A 15248-nucleotide genomic window follows, 5' to 3' on the forward strand; every position below is an offset into this window, starting at 1 on the left:
AGGGGTTTTTTATAGCTCTGCATGGTTTTCTAAACAATTACATTTCAGGTTTTTTACTTTTCTTAGGTGTGATCAAGGCCAAGCTGAATGGATTTCAGTGGTCTCTAGAGCTGATCAGTTCGTCTGTTGACACGCTGCAAGCGCTTTGCAGAGCATCTGCAAAGACACTCCTGGAGGAGCAGGTATGGCCACACACCCTTCGTGTGTTTCCAACTTCTCCTCAAACATGCTACTCTGAGAAGTGTTCTTTATGACTAGAGGGCGTGGAAGGATGTGTCGTGCCTGGTAGTTCTTACTAAAGGTCAACGCCTGTGTGTCTAGCAGCTGACATTCCCTGACAGCTGACTGCTGCCGGCATGGCTCCCTTACATATTGTCCTCACTTTGGCTCCAGGTACAAGTGTCTTTCAGTAATGTGTGCCTCCTGACTGGTATTTATCCTTCTGGTAACAAATCGGCAAGGTTATCTTTTAATAACTGATGGCCTAGACACTTCAAGAGCAAGATTCTAGTAATTTTCATAAAATTCCAAATGCATGCATTATATGAGACAGTTACTTTGACTCCTATGGACAGTTTCCCCATCCGTATTTTAAGTTTTATGTATTTAATGTGACTGTAATGGCTCATGTGTGAAGGTCAGAGGACAGCTGATAGGGCTCTGTTCTACCAGGTGGGTCGCCAGGGTTAAACATAGATTGTCAAGCTAGACAGTGCGTAAGTCTATCCCCTGAGCCATCTCAACAACCATACCACTTTTTCTTTTCAAGATTCATTTATTTATTTTATCTGTGAGTACACTGTAGCTGTCTTCAGACACACAAGAAGAGGGCATCGGATCCCATTACAGATGGCTGTGAGCCACCATGTGGTTGCTGGGATTTGCACTCAGGACAGTCAGTGCTCTAACCACTGAGCAATCTCTCCAGCCTCAACATTATCACTTTTTTTAAGTTTATTTTTTATTTTATGTGCACTGATGTTTTGCCTACATGTCTTATGGGCATGTTGGAGCCCCCAGAACAGAAGCAATTGCAGCAATTGGCAGTTACAAGCCACCACATGGTTCCTGGGAATTGAAGCTAGGTCCTGTGGAAGAGTAGACAGTGCTCCCAGTGTCCGAACCACTGAGCCATCTCTCCAGCCACTATATTCCTATTTCTTTAATAAAATAAAATAATGAATAAATAAATATTTTATCACTGCTTTCTGCTTTTATCACGAGATATACTCTTTTGTTTTTAATTTATTTGTCTCTATCCATGTCTTTGTGAGTGAATGTCAGGTGTATGAGGGTGGCCACGGAGTAGATTTATTGGAATACAGTATAAAAAATACAGCTGATACTGTGTTGCTTGGTGGCAGTTGTGAGGGACAGTAGCGCAGACAGTACTGATGGCAGAGCTGGGGTTAGAAGGACAGTGTCCAGTCCTTCCCTGCCATCCTTACCACCAGTGCTCGCTAGCACAGGCATCTCTGCTGCGGGCTCTGCCTGCGAATACCCATGGTCTTCAGGCTGTTGGCTTATGTTGGTGTTACAGCCTGGGAGAAATCCAAAATGTCTTCAGATTTAGAAATGGGGACCTAAACTTTGAAAACTTGATCGTGGTTAACAAACAGCCACTTTTTTTTTTTTTTTTTTTTTTTTTTGCCAGCATCTTCCTTGTTAGGCATTAGTAGAATAAGGCCTGGAGGCTTGTCTGAATCCTAGGGAACTTAAGTCCATATAAACACGCTTCTCTTTTTCCTTTGTAAATAAGCATTCTATATTTTACTAAGAACAACAACAACAACAAAAAGATTCAGTGTAGATGATCAATATACTGATTGACAGTAGTCATTTTTGGCATCTGTAGGATTGAAAAGAGTTGTTCTTCTGTCAATAAACTCTTGATGAGAGCCTGGGGTATATTAATAGGGAAAGAAAATGTCTAGAATAAGAGGGACAATGGCCCTGCCCCTTGTCCTTTGTGAACTTAAGATGCCAGTTTCTCTACTACCTCTTTGGAAACATGTTAACAGATGGACTTTATGTGGAAGGCAATTAGATGAGGGGATTGTGAAGCAAAGTATGTAGCTGAGGGCCTAGTGGAGGATTTAGCATGGAAGAAGTTATGTGAGGCAGGCTGCCTATCTGAATGCATATATATGACGGCTTTGACAGAAAAGGATTGAATGTATTTGGCATACAGAGGTGCCAAATATATACAAATATATACAAATCTATACAAGTGCTTGGAATCTGTAAGAGAGCAGATATCAGCCAACTGGGGAAAACTTGCTGAAGTGTAAATGGAGTTTAAGAAACTTCACTAGTTATTAATATGACCCAGTCAGCACCCAGTGATCAAAGTAGAGTCCTATAGATTATTTAATCAGCTCTTGCACAATTACTGGGGGTCACCCCTAAATCTATTTTTTTAATCGCTAGGCTGTCTACTCCCCAGCTGAATTACACCCAAGACCTTGCTGTTTGAATCCTGCAGTCTGAGGGGTGGGGTATTTCACTTGGGCACATGCTCCTGGTTCGTCACGTCAAATGGAGACCTTCTGGTCTCTCCATCTTCTTCCTCCTTTACTCTCCTTTCTCTTTTCTTCTCCTATCTCCTTTCTCTTCATGTTCCCACCCTGCAACCCAAGACCCCTAGCCCAGTAACTGAAACTCCGAATTTTCTACTCTTACCAGTAACTGGTGATAGCCAACTACTCTTACTATTAACCAATAGTTTTAAGTTGGGAACCAAGGTTTACTTAGCATTATTTGCTGTGCATGAGGATCTGCTTGGGGTGGAAGGGGCAACCAGATCTTGGGGGCCAGCATTTGAATATGTAGCAGCAACAGACCAACCCCCAAAGTCCAAGGATAGGGACCAAGCAAGGCAGGCCCCTTCATTCTAGGCACACTTCAGCATTGGGGGAACCCATACCTCTGAGTTCAAAGCCGGTCTGGTCTATAAAGCAAGTTCCAGGACAGCCATTGCACAGAGAAATCCTGTCTTCAAAAAAGCAAAAATGAAACAGCATGATAAACACAGTAGTTTTGGAAAATGCTAGGCTAAGCCAGATTATACTTTCTTGTGGTTGTGGTTTCCTATTGTTTGGCAAGTGCTGATGTGATAATACATTGCCCCAATGCCACATGCACTAGATGACCCTAAGGTAGTCTTTGAAAGCACCTGACATATGACACAGGTGATGTCATTGCAGTACAGTTCTCTCTGAAGGAGGGAGATGTATCTCAATGTTCATTTCTATAAGGGAGGCTCTTAGCTCTACCTAAGTATTTTGGAATGGCCTTCTAGAGAAGTTGAAGTATGAGGATTCTGGGTTTTAAGAATGTTCTTGGGCACAAAAGTGTTGTTATAATTTGTGAATGTCAAGGACCCCATGAAATTTTCTGTAATCATTAAGAGACACTGAAAACATGTATCTAATATATTATAGAAGAACAGCTGTTGTGTGTGTGTGTGTGTGTGTGTGTGTGTGTGTGTCCCCTTGTGTTTGTGTTCATCTCCATCTGTCTGTCTGTATCTGTCTTGGTCTATGTGGATCTGTGGATGGTTGGGTTTCTGTCACTACATACATAAATTTTTGAACAGGTTTACCCTCAGCTAGACTGGACACCAATGAGCTCAAATAATCCTCTTGTCTCTGCCCTGCTTGGAAGAGGCATTCACAGGAATGTGTGGCTAAGACTGTGTCTAGCTAAGTAGCCACACTGGCCTAAAATCTCGGTTTGCCTAAATCAAGCCAGAACAAAGAATCCTTACCTCCACCTACTAAGTGCTGGGATGGCCATACCTAAGCCAACACCAGTTCTTACTATATATCTTTTAAAAGGAACGTGTTAATCATAAAGCTGATTCTCTACCTGTGTTTGCTCCCATTGTCATTTCTCCTCTACTGTTGGAGGAGCACTGCTGTTGGAGGTGATTTATAAACCTGAGAACTAGATTTTCCTATTTGCCTTTGCTCTTCTAGAGCAAACTTGAAAAGAAAGCTGATATGCATAGTGCTCTTTCAACATCTGACTTAGCTAGTTCAGGTTGGCCAGGCTGCTGTGGTGCAGGGACAGTGGAAGTCCTCAGTGTGGCAGCTGGGGTCTTCCATGCCTTCCAAGAGCCTGAAGGTTCTGAGAGCAGGACTTGGGGAGTCATCTGAGACATATGAGACCCTTCAGAGCTGACCTGTGACTTGCAGGAACTGCTGAGGCATGTATGTGGGGATGTGCTCTCCACCTGTGAGCAACACCTCTCTAACATCCTTCTGAAGGAAGATGGAACAGGGAACATGGATGAAGGCCTGGTGGTAAGCAGCTGCTTTTTCATAATCTTTTTATAGCAAGGATTTTTGTGTAAGTTTTAGATACTGTTGACAGGAACAGGGCTTTTATACCTTAATTTTTAGGTTTTTTTTTTAATGTGTTTGTTTGCTTATTATGTTGGGGCAGAGGGTACATGCATGTGAATGCAGATACCTGTAGAAACCAGAAGAGGACATTAGATGCTATGGGGCTGGAGTCACAGGCTTTTGTAAACTGTGATGTGAATGCTGGTCCCTGTAAAAGTATCTTTTATTCTCCTGGAGTAATTGTCATTTCCAAGGCTAACTGCCTTTGTCTACTAACCTAGGCTTAGTCCTGGAAGTTTCTTGCATCTGTACAATCTGATCTAGAATGTTCTCAGCATCTGAGACTTGCTGCTGAATAAGCTAACCCTTTCTTGTTCTTTTTGAACTCTAGCTGGCTGGTTCAACTTGGCCGTTCTGACTCAAAAGTCTTCTCTAAGCTGACTGATTCAATATGGCTTCTTTCTCAGCCTCTGAGTTTTTTGCTTCACTTGGCCTCATACTAACTTTAGCAATGAGTTCCAATCTCCTAGCCTCTTCTCGTTCTCTTGCTCATTCTGTCTGTACCTGTGTCTAACTTGTTCTCTCTCTGAAACCTGTCTCTGTACAACTGTCCTGGTAAAACTGTCCCCTCTCCTATTTTCTCTCTTGAGTTCTCTTAAGTAACCTCTCTGTCCTATTCTGTCAGATCTTTCTCTGATTCATCACTTTGACTGCCACTCCATTAGACATTACTTTCAAACACAGCTGTTTTCTTCAACAGTTCTACCTTCTAACTTTTCCTTTAGTGTTTGGAATTAAAGATATATACAAAGAACCTGTCTATATTCCAGCCAGAGGGATTAAAAGTGTGTGTTAAGGGCTGAGCCACACCACACTAGAAACAGGTTATAAAATAGTTTTAACATGTCTTACACTGGGGGATAGAATTGAGCTTTTGTAATGTACAAAATAAAAGGGGGAGGGTTATTACTAGCAAAAATTGTATTTGTTTTGTAATTTGTGAAACAAGATAATGTTCTTTTGACATGTTGTTCTAGTGTTTTTCTTTTTGCCTTGTTTTTATTGCAAAATCCATTTTCTTTGCAGGTGAAATATATCTTTACCCTAGGAGATATAGCCCAGTTATGTCCATCCATAGTAGAGAAGCGAGTCTTCCTTTTAATCCAGTCTATTCTGGCTTCTTCTGCTCATGCGGATCACTGTAAGGCCCTTGAAGTCATAACTCCCCACCATTCTGTCCTGAAGCTCCGTTAACTGCCTCAGTAAGTCGTTTCCTCTTCCTCCCCTGCAGTACCATCATCTCAGGGGTCTACAGATGCCCTCGCCAGTCAGCCACCTTTCCAGGCCAGGAGCTCTCCCATGCCCTCGGTGATTAGAGCACATGCCATCATCACTTTGGGTAAGGGTTCCACGTGCGGAAATGTGGGTGTAGTCTGTGTGGCTTATGTGTGTTCTGAGTGCTGTGCTGTGTGCTACCGAGGCTAAGCCTGCTCTAGCTTTTATGACTTTAAGAATTAACTCTGGCGTGAGGGCCCACCTCTGCGGATCTAACTGCCTGCTCATAGTGAGAGTCCTTGAGACTGTCACTCACATGGTGATTGCATCTCTTGTTGCTGTGGTAGAATACCTGAGAGGCAACTTTAAGGAAGAGGGATTTATTGTTATTGTAGTGCACGTTTCAGAGGATGCTCCAGTCCAGTTTACAGAGCAAAAGCATGGTAGCAGCAGACAGGGACTGAGCCAGGCTAGAATAGGATCCTCAAAGTCCCTCCACCACTGACCCATGTCTCCTGCCTCTAACCAAATAATCAATCACATGAACCTAGTGGGACATTTGATTTTTTTTTTACATATGTACATACATACATACATACATACATACATACATACATATATACATACATATATATATGCCATTATAATATACAGGATGATTGTTGGTAGAGTTATAATTACAGTTATACCCATTTCTGTATTTTTTTTAATATTCACAGCATAGCTCATTAAGTATCAATGAAGTGTATTTCAGATGTTGAAGAGATGGCTCATCACTTAAGAGCACTAGCTACGTCCCCAGAGGACCCAGGTTCAATTCCCAGGACCCCCATGGAATCTCAGAACTGCTAGTAACTCCAGTTCTAGGGGATCTGATGCCCTCTTCTGGTCTCTGCAGGCACCAGCTACACAAGTAACCTCATAAGCAGGCAAAATACCTATGCACATAAAATGAAATAGAGAATAATCAAGAAAGCCAGCTCCACTGGTACATGCCTATAATCCTAGTGCTAAAGGTGCAGAGACTGACAGCTCTCTGCATCCCTGAGGCTCACTGGCCCATCAGCCTAGCCTACTTGGTGAACTTCAGGCCGGTGAGAAGCCCTGTCTCAAAGGAAAGATGGATGGTACTTGTCTTCTGGCTTCCACTGATGCTTATGTATACACATGGGGCTGCACACACACACAAAACAGGGCTGTAACCTAAACACTACACAGTGTTTTAGGAATGGAAAGTTTGAAGTTCAGTTTATAGAAGGAGAATGTTTATTTAATATTTTCCAGAACTGAAAGAAGAGCTGTGAGCACATTTCTCCACCAGCTCAAATAGTTCATCGTGAAAACACTGACCTCTGGCTATAATTTGAATCTTCCATCTTTAAAGTGATTGTATATTTGGTAGTAAGTGTAGTTTTGAATGGTGACCTTTGCTGTTGCCTTGGTTTAGTTTGGGAGTTCTTTGATTGCTTTGTTTGGTTTGGCTTTAGATTTGTGATATTGGTTATTTTAAAAATACACAAACATTACAAGTCAGAGTGAAACTTTCCCCAGGCCACACTAGTGAATATAATTCGTTCTTCTTGTAGCTGAATAAGGAATAAAACAAGTGAGGCAGCATTTGTACTTGCATGTCTAGCTTGCATTTCTAGTGCAGTAAGGGTATTTAGAGCGCATATATAATCAAAAGTAAGTGTGTTAGGTTTTACTGACCATTTTGTGGGTAACTAGGTAGCTATAAAATTCAGAGAGTGACTTCAAGATGACTTTATTGTTGCAAAGGTATGGGATTGAGTTTATTCTAACGCTGTTTTGAACTTTCTAATATTTGTTGTTTGTCATTGTTTGTGATTTGGAGCATAATTTTACTTTATGTAAAACACATAGGGCGTAATCTAGACATCTTCCTTTCTTCTCTGATAGGTAAACTCTGCTTACAGCATGAAGACCTAGCAAAGAAAAGCATCCCAGCCCTTGTGCGAGAACTTGAAGTGTGTGAGGATGTAGCTGTCCGCAACAATGTTATCATTGTGATGTGTGATCTTTGTATCCGGTACACGGTCATGGTGGACAATTATATTCCCAATATTTCCATCTGCCTGAAGGATTCAGACCCATTCATCCGAAAGCAGACACTGATCTTGCTTACCAACCTCTTGCAGGTATGTGTAGGAGTCAGAACTCTCCTTCTCTGCTCCACCATTGCCGGTGTAAGGAACTATTCAGTTAACAATGGGAAATGTGCTTGCTTTGTTAAGGATTCAGAGAGGCTGTTCTCATTCTGGGTGAGCGTTCAGTGCTGTCCTATTGCACAGTGGTCTTAGGAAGCAGTGAAGTTCTGTGTCCGCAGATCTTCAGAGGGAAGGGCTGGGGACAGGTGACGGCAGGCCGGGCCCCAATGCTCTCCAGCACATCTGTGTGTTTCCGTCTTAATGGCTCCTGCCTCACAGTGTAGCTCATGTTTGGAATGCACCGTCTTCCAGCATTGCTGTGGGAGTCCAGTGAGCTTTCATTCTGTTTTCAGTCTGTAAAATGTCTTGAGTTACAGAGCTATATAGAGCATTTGGTAGGTCTGTATACATTCAGAGCTTGTAGTAGCCTATAACGAGAAAGGATTTAATTATTTAAAAAGGAGGTATTCACTAACTTATATATCCATCCTACAGGTTCATAAGGTCATCTCATCATGCATTATATACCTTACAAAGGCACCAGTGGATCTGCCCAGTAAAGCCATGTTTCTTTGTGTAATTGTCCTTATCGTGTAGATTTGATAAGTTTTTTCCCAAATGTTCCTTTATGTGTTTTCAAGGCTGTTAGGAAGTAGATACCATCTAGCCAAACTCAGGTCCCAGATGGACCAGTAGCCAGCAGGTGGGGTGTTACATAAAGGAAAGCCAACAAATGTCTGAAAAACTTGGTGTGTATAGTGTTCATACAGTGAGGTTCATCCTGAAGTGTGCTGTTTTTCTCCTTGTACAGGAGGAATATGTGAAGTGGAAGGGCTCTCTGTTCTTCCGGTTTGTCAGCACTCTGGTAGACTCACACCCAGACGTTGCCAGGTAATCTTGCCTTCATTTGTCAGACGGCACAACAATTTCTAATCTCTAGTATGAACTGTCTTTCCTTTCAGAGTAGTCTACAGTTGTCTGGGATTTGGTAAGCTTCTAACAATGACCAGAAAACCTTAAAATACTGAATGGCAGAAGACATCTTCTATATGTATGTTTTGCGAGCAAAGCAAACCAAAGCCATGCAGGCTAGTAAGTAAAGAAGCTCCACACTAAGTATACTGTGCGCTGACACTGCGCCCTCGCCAACAAGTGGTGAAGAGCGCCCTGTGCCTTGTCAGTCAAACTGTGTAGTGTGGAAGGCATGGAGTAGTGACTCTCCTAGTGATTGCTAGATCCAAAAATGGTTAATTTTGACAAAGCGATTCAACTTTCTTTTCAGTTCAGTGATGGTAAGGAAGAGAGTCTAGGAACCAAGAGTGGATTCACAATGAGAAACGGGGTGTGCACATTGCAGAGGCTCTGTGGAAAGGGGGTGTTTCTTGAGAATTGGAAAGGAGAAGTGTCACTTTGCCACTTTGTAATTCTTACTCTTGTGTTTTCCTTTTAAAGACTTATCTTCAAGGGGTAGGCTTTGCTACTCCCGATTACACTGTATGAATAATTATTTTTAAAGCAAATCTTCATTTGGAAAACAGGATGCTTAGTGCCACAACAGAAGCCTCCACAGCAGGCGAAAGGTCTTCACAGAGTTCATTAACTATAAATAGCTCGTGGTAATGGCTCCCTCTGGTTCTAAATTTGGTCACTGATAATTTAGTCTGCTTTCTGTAGAAGAATTTCTGTTAAGTTCTTTTGGTGTAATTTTGAAAGGAGGAACATTTCACATAACAAAGTAGCAGAGAATTAACCTTCTAATTAATACCGTCTAGGGCCAGAAGCAAAAAAGCTAGGGCCACCAGCTTCTTCTTTGTGTAGTCAGGGAAAGGATGAGATGTGGCAGTCCTGCATGACTTAAATGTGCTCCCATAGGTGCCTTGTAGCCAGCTGTCTCCGTAGTCTGTAGTCCAGGCCTGGCAGAAGTGCTCAGAATGCTTTCAGGTGATGAACCTAGGATGCAGTGCTGTCTGTCTAACCTGCATTTCCATCTTTTCTTATTTTATTAGCTCCCATATAAGCATGTTTCAAAGAGAAGTTTAACCAATTTAAACGTTTTGTAGTTTACACACATGTTGAAATATCACCTGGTACCCCATAAATATGCACAATGTTTATATATTGATCGAAAACAATGCATTTTTAAAGTTAACAACACTATTTTAAAAAAGAGCATTAATCAGTGTGCAAAATGTTTACATAGAAGGTGTGAATTCAGATTCTCGGGGCATCATGGGTCAGAAGGAAATTCAGTCAGATAAAGAGATGCTGAACTCTGGTGGAAACAATTAGCACTTTAAGGACCTTGGTATTCTCACTAAAGGTTTTCATTATGTCTTATTTCCTTCGTATGTGTATCTGTGTTGAGCATACATGCCACAGCACACATGGAGTGTGGAAGACGACTTTCAGGAGTTACTTGTTTCCTTTTACCATGTGGGTCATCAGGTTTGCTGGCAGACCTTTTTAGCCATCTCACCAGCCCCTAAATCATCCAGATTTATTCAGATTTATTTCTACATTCTGGGCTTAACTTGTGCCTTAAAAATGGACAGTTTTTTTCTCGCAGAAAAGCTGATGTCTGTATATGCTAGGCCAATGGTCAGGCCTGTTTGCTTATATTATGGATTAGTTTCTCCATGTATTTCTGCCAAGTCAGAATTTACCAAGAGTAGTCTATTGAATATACTCTTGGTCCAGTTGGATTTCCTAAAGATTCTGGTATGAGGAAACTGAGGAAGAAAGTGAGAGATGGGCACTGAAGCCCAGGGCCTCGTACATGTTCCGTAAGTGTTCTGCCACTGGCCAACATCCCAGCACATCTTTACCAGGGCCATAAAAAAACAAATTTTGAGGCTAAAATTTTGCATAATAGTATTATCTTCTCTGTCCACTAGGTGGTGGCCTTGTAGACCAGTACTCACAGAATGATAGCCAAGTAATAAGCAAATTGTTTAATAGGCAGTTGCTGCAAAAGTAAGTTCAAACAAAATATAACTGAGAAAGAAAAGGAAGGAAAACCAAAGGTGTCTTGGCTTGGGAGACAAGGAAACTCCACTCGTAGAACATTCAGTGAAGCTGCAGAACCAGTGGAGTGGGGTGGGGCAGCGGAAGGATGGGCAGGGTGTGTACAGGGACGCCCTTCGGTTCAGGGCAGTAGCATCGTCCATGGCATGTTCACAGATGTGGGGCACTGTGGCTGAAGAAGTCAGGAAAATGGCAGGTGTGGGTGACAGCTGGGCGCCTTTGTATGAGCATTGAAGATCCTGAGTCATGGTTTGGGACTGAGAGAAATATTAGAGTAACAGAATGTAGGTAAACAGTTAGGTGTTGCTGTGCCCACCTAACACTTTGCCCATGCCTTGCCTTTACCTTTCTAGAGTCTAAATTTAAGTTTCTTTTAGCTTTTCAGCAAATAAAAAAGTTAGAACCTTTTCTCCCTAGTATCAAGACTGAAACGTGCTGTCTGGGGTAAATGGAGCATTATGTGTTGACTAATTTCAATTTCTCCTAATCTAAGGAAGGCGTCATGGCAGCTTTCATTCCTACACACGCATTGTTTATGTGCAGGCTTTATGTGACAGCTAAATATATATGCCTAGTAATAACTCACCCTCTGTTACCTCTACTGATCTGCATTCCCAGCCTAAACTCTAAAAAGATCAGTGTTTGACTTGAGATCAGATTAAAGCAGCCTCCCTTCTTGCTAATGAATTAGCAGATTGCAAAATTTGACTCCAGATCTGAGGGGAAAGTTCAGGTAGACATGAGGACACTGCTGTAGTGGGTTGATCATAAAAAGGCCACAGGGGGCAAGTTCTTATTCTTCATTTCCTTGGGATATTTGTTCTCTGTTTAATAGTTTTCTCCATTCTGATCACAGATGGTTCACCAGAGTAATGTTAGTTCAGAAAAGAACTCCCTGTGATGTTGTGACCTTTGCCATTCAAATGCGGATTTCTAGATGAAACAGTTTGTAAAGAATAACTTGGAGCCAAGCTATTGACTCTTGCTTGTAATCCCAGCACTCAGGAAATAGAAACACGATTAGGAGTTCAACTGTTTATGAAGGTCAAAGTCAAAGAACGTGGGCTACTTGAGACCTGTCTGAAAAAAAGAGAATATATTAAGAACTCACAGATGACAGTGTTTAATGCAGACCTTAAGTGAAATTTTCTCAGGAACTTCCTTTTGTTTTACAAAACCATGTTTGATTTCATATGTGAAAGTCATCCTAGACAGAACCCGGGTTCCTCTAACTCTTTCCTACAGCTCTTTTCAGCCTCCCCTTCTGGCCCATTTCCATTCTTTTATGATACCTGCCAACCTGAAGAAACACCCTACCAGGAACCCAGTAGCCACCACATTAGGACACAGAGTGGGTACCAACAACCAAAGAACAGAACATCCACCTAACAGAGACAAAGCCAGATGCAAGAAACAGTTCAGTCATTGTTACTTTTGATGCCTAGATCCCAGGGCAAAATCACAAGCCTGAACAGCCAAGACAGTTTGCCTGCCCCCGAAGCCAGCAACCCTATTTGCAATATGCCCGGAGAAAAGCAGTTTAACTGAAACACAAGACAGGGACTTCAAAATAGTAAATGTGTTCTAGAACCTTAAAGAGGATACGAAGAAATGCCTCAATAAAGACCATGAAAACATAGTTTTGAGTTAATGAAACTGAAACCAATTCAAGACTTGGAAATAGATTTAATAAAGAAATAGAATCACTAAAGAAAAACCCAAAGTGAAATAAAACTGGAAATGGAAACCTCAGGATGTCTAACAAAAACCTCAGAGGTAAGACTCGCCAAGAGATTGAAAGTCTTAGAAGAAAGAATTTCAGGTCTTGAAGACAAGATGAAGAAATGGATAACTTAGTCAAAGAAAATATATCTGGGAGACAGAGGGAGAAATCTAGGCACAAAACATTCAGGAGGTCTAGAACATCATAAAAAGACCAAATCTATGAATAGTAGAGGAAATCAAAGAAACCCAGGTCAAAGGCACGGAATATTTTTAACAAAATTAGAGAAAATTTCCCCAACCTAAAGAAGGAAGTGTCTGTCAGGGTACAGGAAGCATACAGAACACCAAGTGTAGACTGGACCAGAAATGAAATATATAGAATAGAGAAATGACATTAAACAATTTAAGTTCAAGGGAAAAGGCCAAGTTGTATATAAAGAGAGGCCTATTAGAATAACACCCGCCTTTTCAATGGAAACTCTGAAATCCAGAGTCTAGGTCTATGTTCTACAAACTGAGAAACCACAGATGCCAACCCAGACTACTAAGTCAGCAAAACTATTAACATAATCAACAGGGAAAGTAAAAAACAATGTACAATAAAAACATATTTAAGCAGTTTCTGTCCACCAGTCCGGTATATGGAAGACACAAGAAGGAAAACTACAGTCTGAAAAGTTAACTATATCCAAGAGGACACAATAAATAAATAATCCCAGAAAAGTAAATCTAAGGGTTGGGGGTGGAGTCTACTTACTCACCACAACAAATAGCAGGAGCCAGAAACATTGTTCATTAGTAACTATGTTATTGATCTTAGTTTCCCAAATAAAAAGACACAGACTAACAGACTGGATTTCAGGCAGGATCCATCTTTCTGCTGCATCCAAGAAACATACCTCACCATCAAGGACAGACATCATCTCAGGCTAGGAGGGTGGAAAAGGGTATTTCAAATAAATGGACCCAAGAAGCAAACATAGTTATTTTATTATTTTAATATCAGACAAGATAGAATTCAAACCAAAACTAAAAGAGGTAGGGAAGGATAGAACATAGGTCACTAAAGGAAAAGTACAGCAAGAGGATATTGAAATTCTAAACATTTACACACCAAAGGTAAGAGTGTCCAAATTCATTAAAAAAAAAAAAAAAACACTACTACAACTAAAACTAAAATCACATATTGACCCTAACACAGTAGTGGCGGACGACTTTAATACCTAATACTCTCCAATAAAAAGGTCATCCACATAAAAACTAAACAGAGATGCAATGGAGTTAACACCATAAATCAAAGGGACCTGGCAGGTACTTCCAGAACATTTCACTGAAACACTAGATAATATACTCCTTCTGTAGCCTCTCATGGAACTTTCTCCAAAGTTGACCACATATTAGGACATAGAGCAAGTCCCAAAAGTTACAAGAAAAGGATAACACCCCACATCCTATCTGACTACCATAGATTAAAACTTGATATCAACAACAGAAATAGCAGAAAATACACAAAATCAAGGAAACTGAAAGCTCACTGCTGACTGAAAATTGAGCCAAGAAATAAAGGAATTACAAACTATTAGAATTGAATGAAATTATGAATCAGAATGAGAACATAATATACCCAAGCCTATGGGACACAGCCAAATTAACCAAAAGACCAAGAGTCGTTAATAAAATTAAAGATTAAAGGGGAAATATTACAGTAGATGCTGAGGGAATCCAGAGAATCATAAGGATGTACTTTTACAATCTTTCTACACTTGAAAACATAAAAGAAATGGAACATATATGGATATGGATGTGTCTTTGTGTACACACATATATGTATATGGCCTAAATCAAGATAAAATAGTTTAAACAGATCAGTGATCCCTAGGGAAATAGCAATAATTTTAAAACATCCCAATTCTTAGCACTCACATACTTGGTGGCTCACAACCATCTGTAATAGGATCTGATACCTTCTTCTGGTGTGTGTGAAGACAGAGCACTCATATATATTATATGGGTAGATGGATAGAAACATAGATGTGTAAATAGAAAGTGTGGCTCTGTCAAGCTGAAAAGCTTTATGGCAAAAAATACATCATTCAAGCAAAGTAACAGCCTAAAGGATGGGAGTGGGGAGTATGTATCTGATAGAGTACTAATATCCAGAATATACAAAGAACCAAAACAATTTTTAAAAAGAAAACATAAACATCTCAACTTTAAAATGGGCAACAGAATGAATCAGAGTTCTCTAAAGATAAAGCACAAATAGCCAAAAAACACTTAAAAGGAATGTTCTAGATTCTTAGCCGTCAGAGAAACGCAAATTAATACTACTTTTGCAATTTCATCTCACCCCAGTCAGAGTGGCCAAACTCAAACCGAGGCTGTGTGGGGGGAAAGAGGAAGGCTTACTGCTGATAGCAGTGCAGACTGACTTAGCCCCTGTGAAAGTCAGTGTGGACCGCCTTAAGAACTGTACCTCAGGATCCACCCGTACCTTCATAGGCATACACCCAGAGAACTCTGTCTTAACCATGGTGGTCTCACAGGTGCTCATCACTGCTCTGGTTATAATAGCCAGAGTTTAGAAACACCCTATCTTTCCACCAACTGATGAGTCAGCGATGAGACTGCAGTACACTTACACATGGAATACTATTCAGCTATTGATAAAAATGAAATTATGAATTTGGCGGGTAAGTGGGTGGAA

General features: G+C 40.9%; 1 protein-coding gene across 1 annotated transcript in view; it reads left to right on the forward strand.

Moving 5' to 3' along the window:
* NCAPD3 (non-SMC condensin II complex subunit D3) overlaps positions 1–15248 on the forward strand; it is a 58290-nt gene that overhangs the window by 29959 nt on the left and 13083 nt on the right. The window contains exons 19-24 of the mRNA XM_080929860.1: positions 67–182; positions 4200–4307; positions 5436–5550; positions 5641–5748; positions 7545–7783; positions 8604–8683. Of these exons, the coding sequence (XP_080785986.1) occupies positions 67–182; positions 4200–4307; positions 5436–5550; positions 5641–5748; positions 7545–7783; positions 8604–8683 (766 nt within the window). The remainder of the gene's footprint in view (positions 1–66; positions 183–4199; positions 4308–5435; positions 5551–5640; positions 5749–7544; positions 7784–8603; positions 8684–15248) is intronic.

The sequence above is a fragment of the Micromys minutus genome (genome assembly GCF_963924665.1).
Source record: "Micromys minutus genome assembly, chromosome: 16".
Taxonomy (NCBI): domain Eukaryota; kingdom Metazoa; phylum Chordata; class Mammalia; order Rodentia; family Muridae; genus Micromys; species Micromys minutus.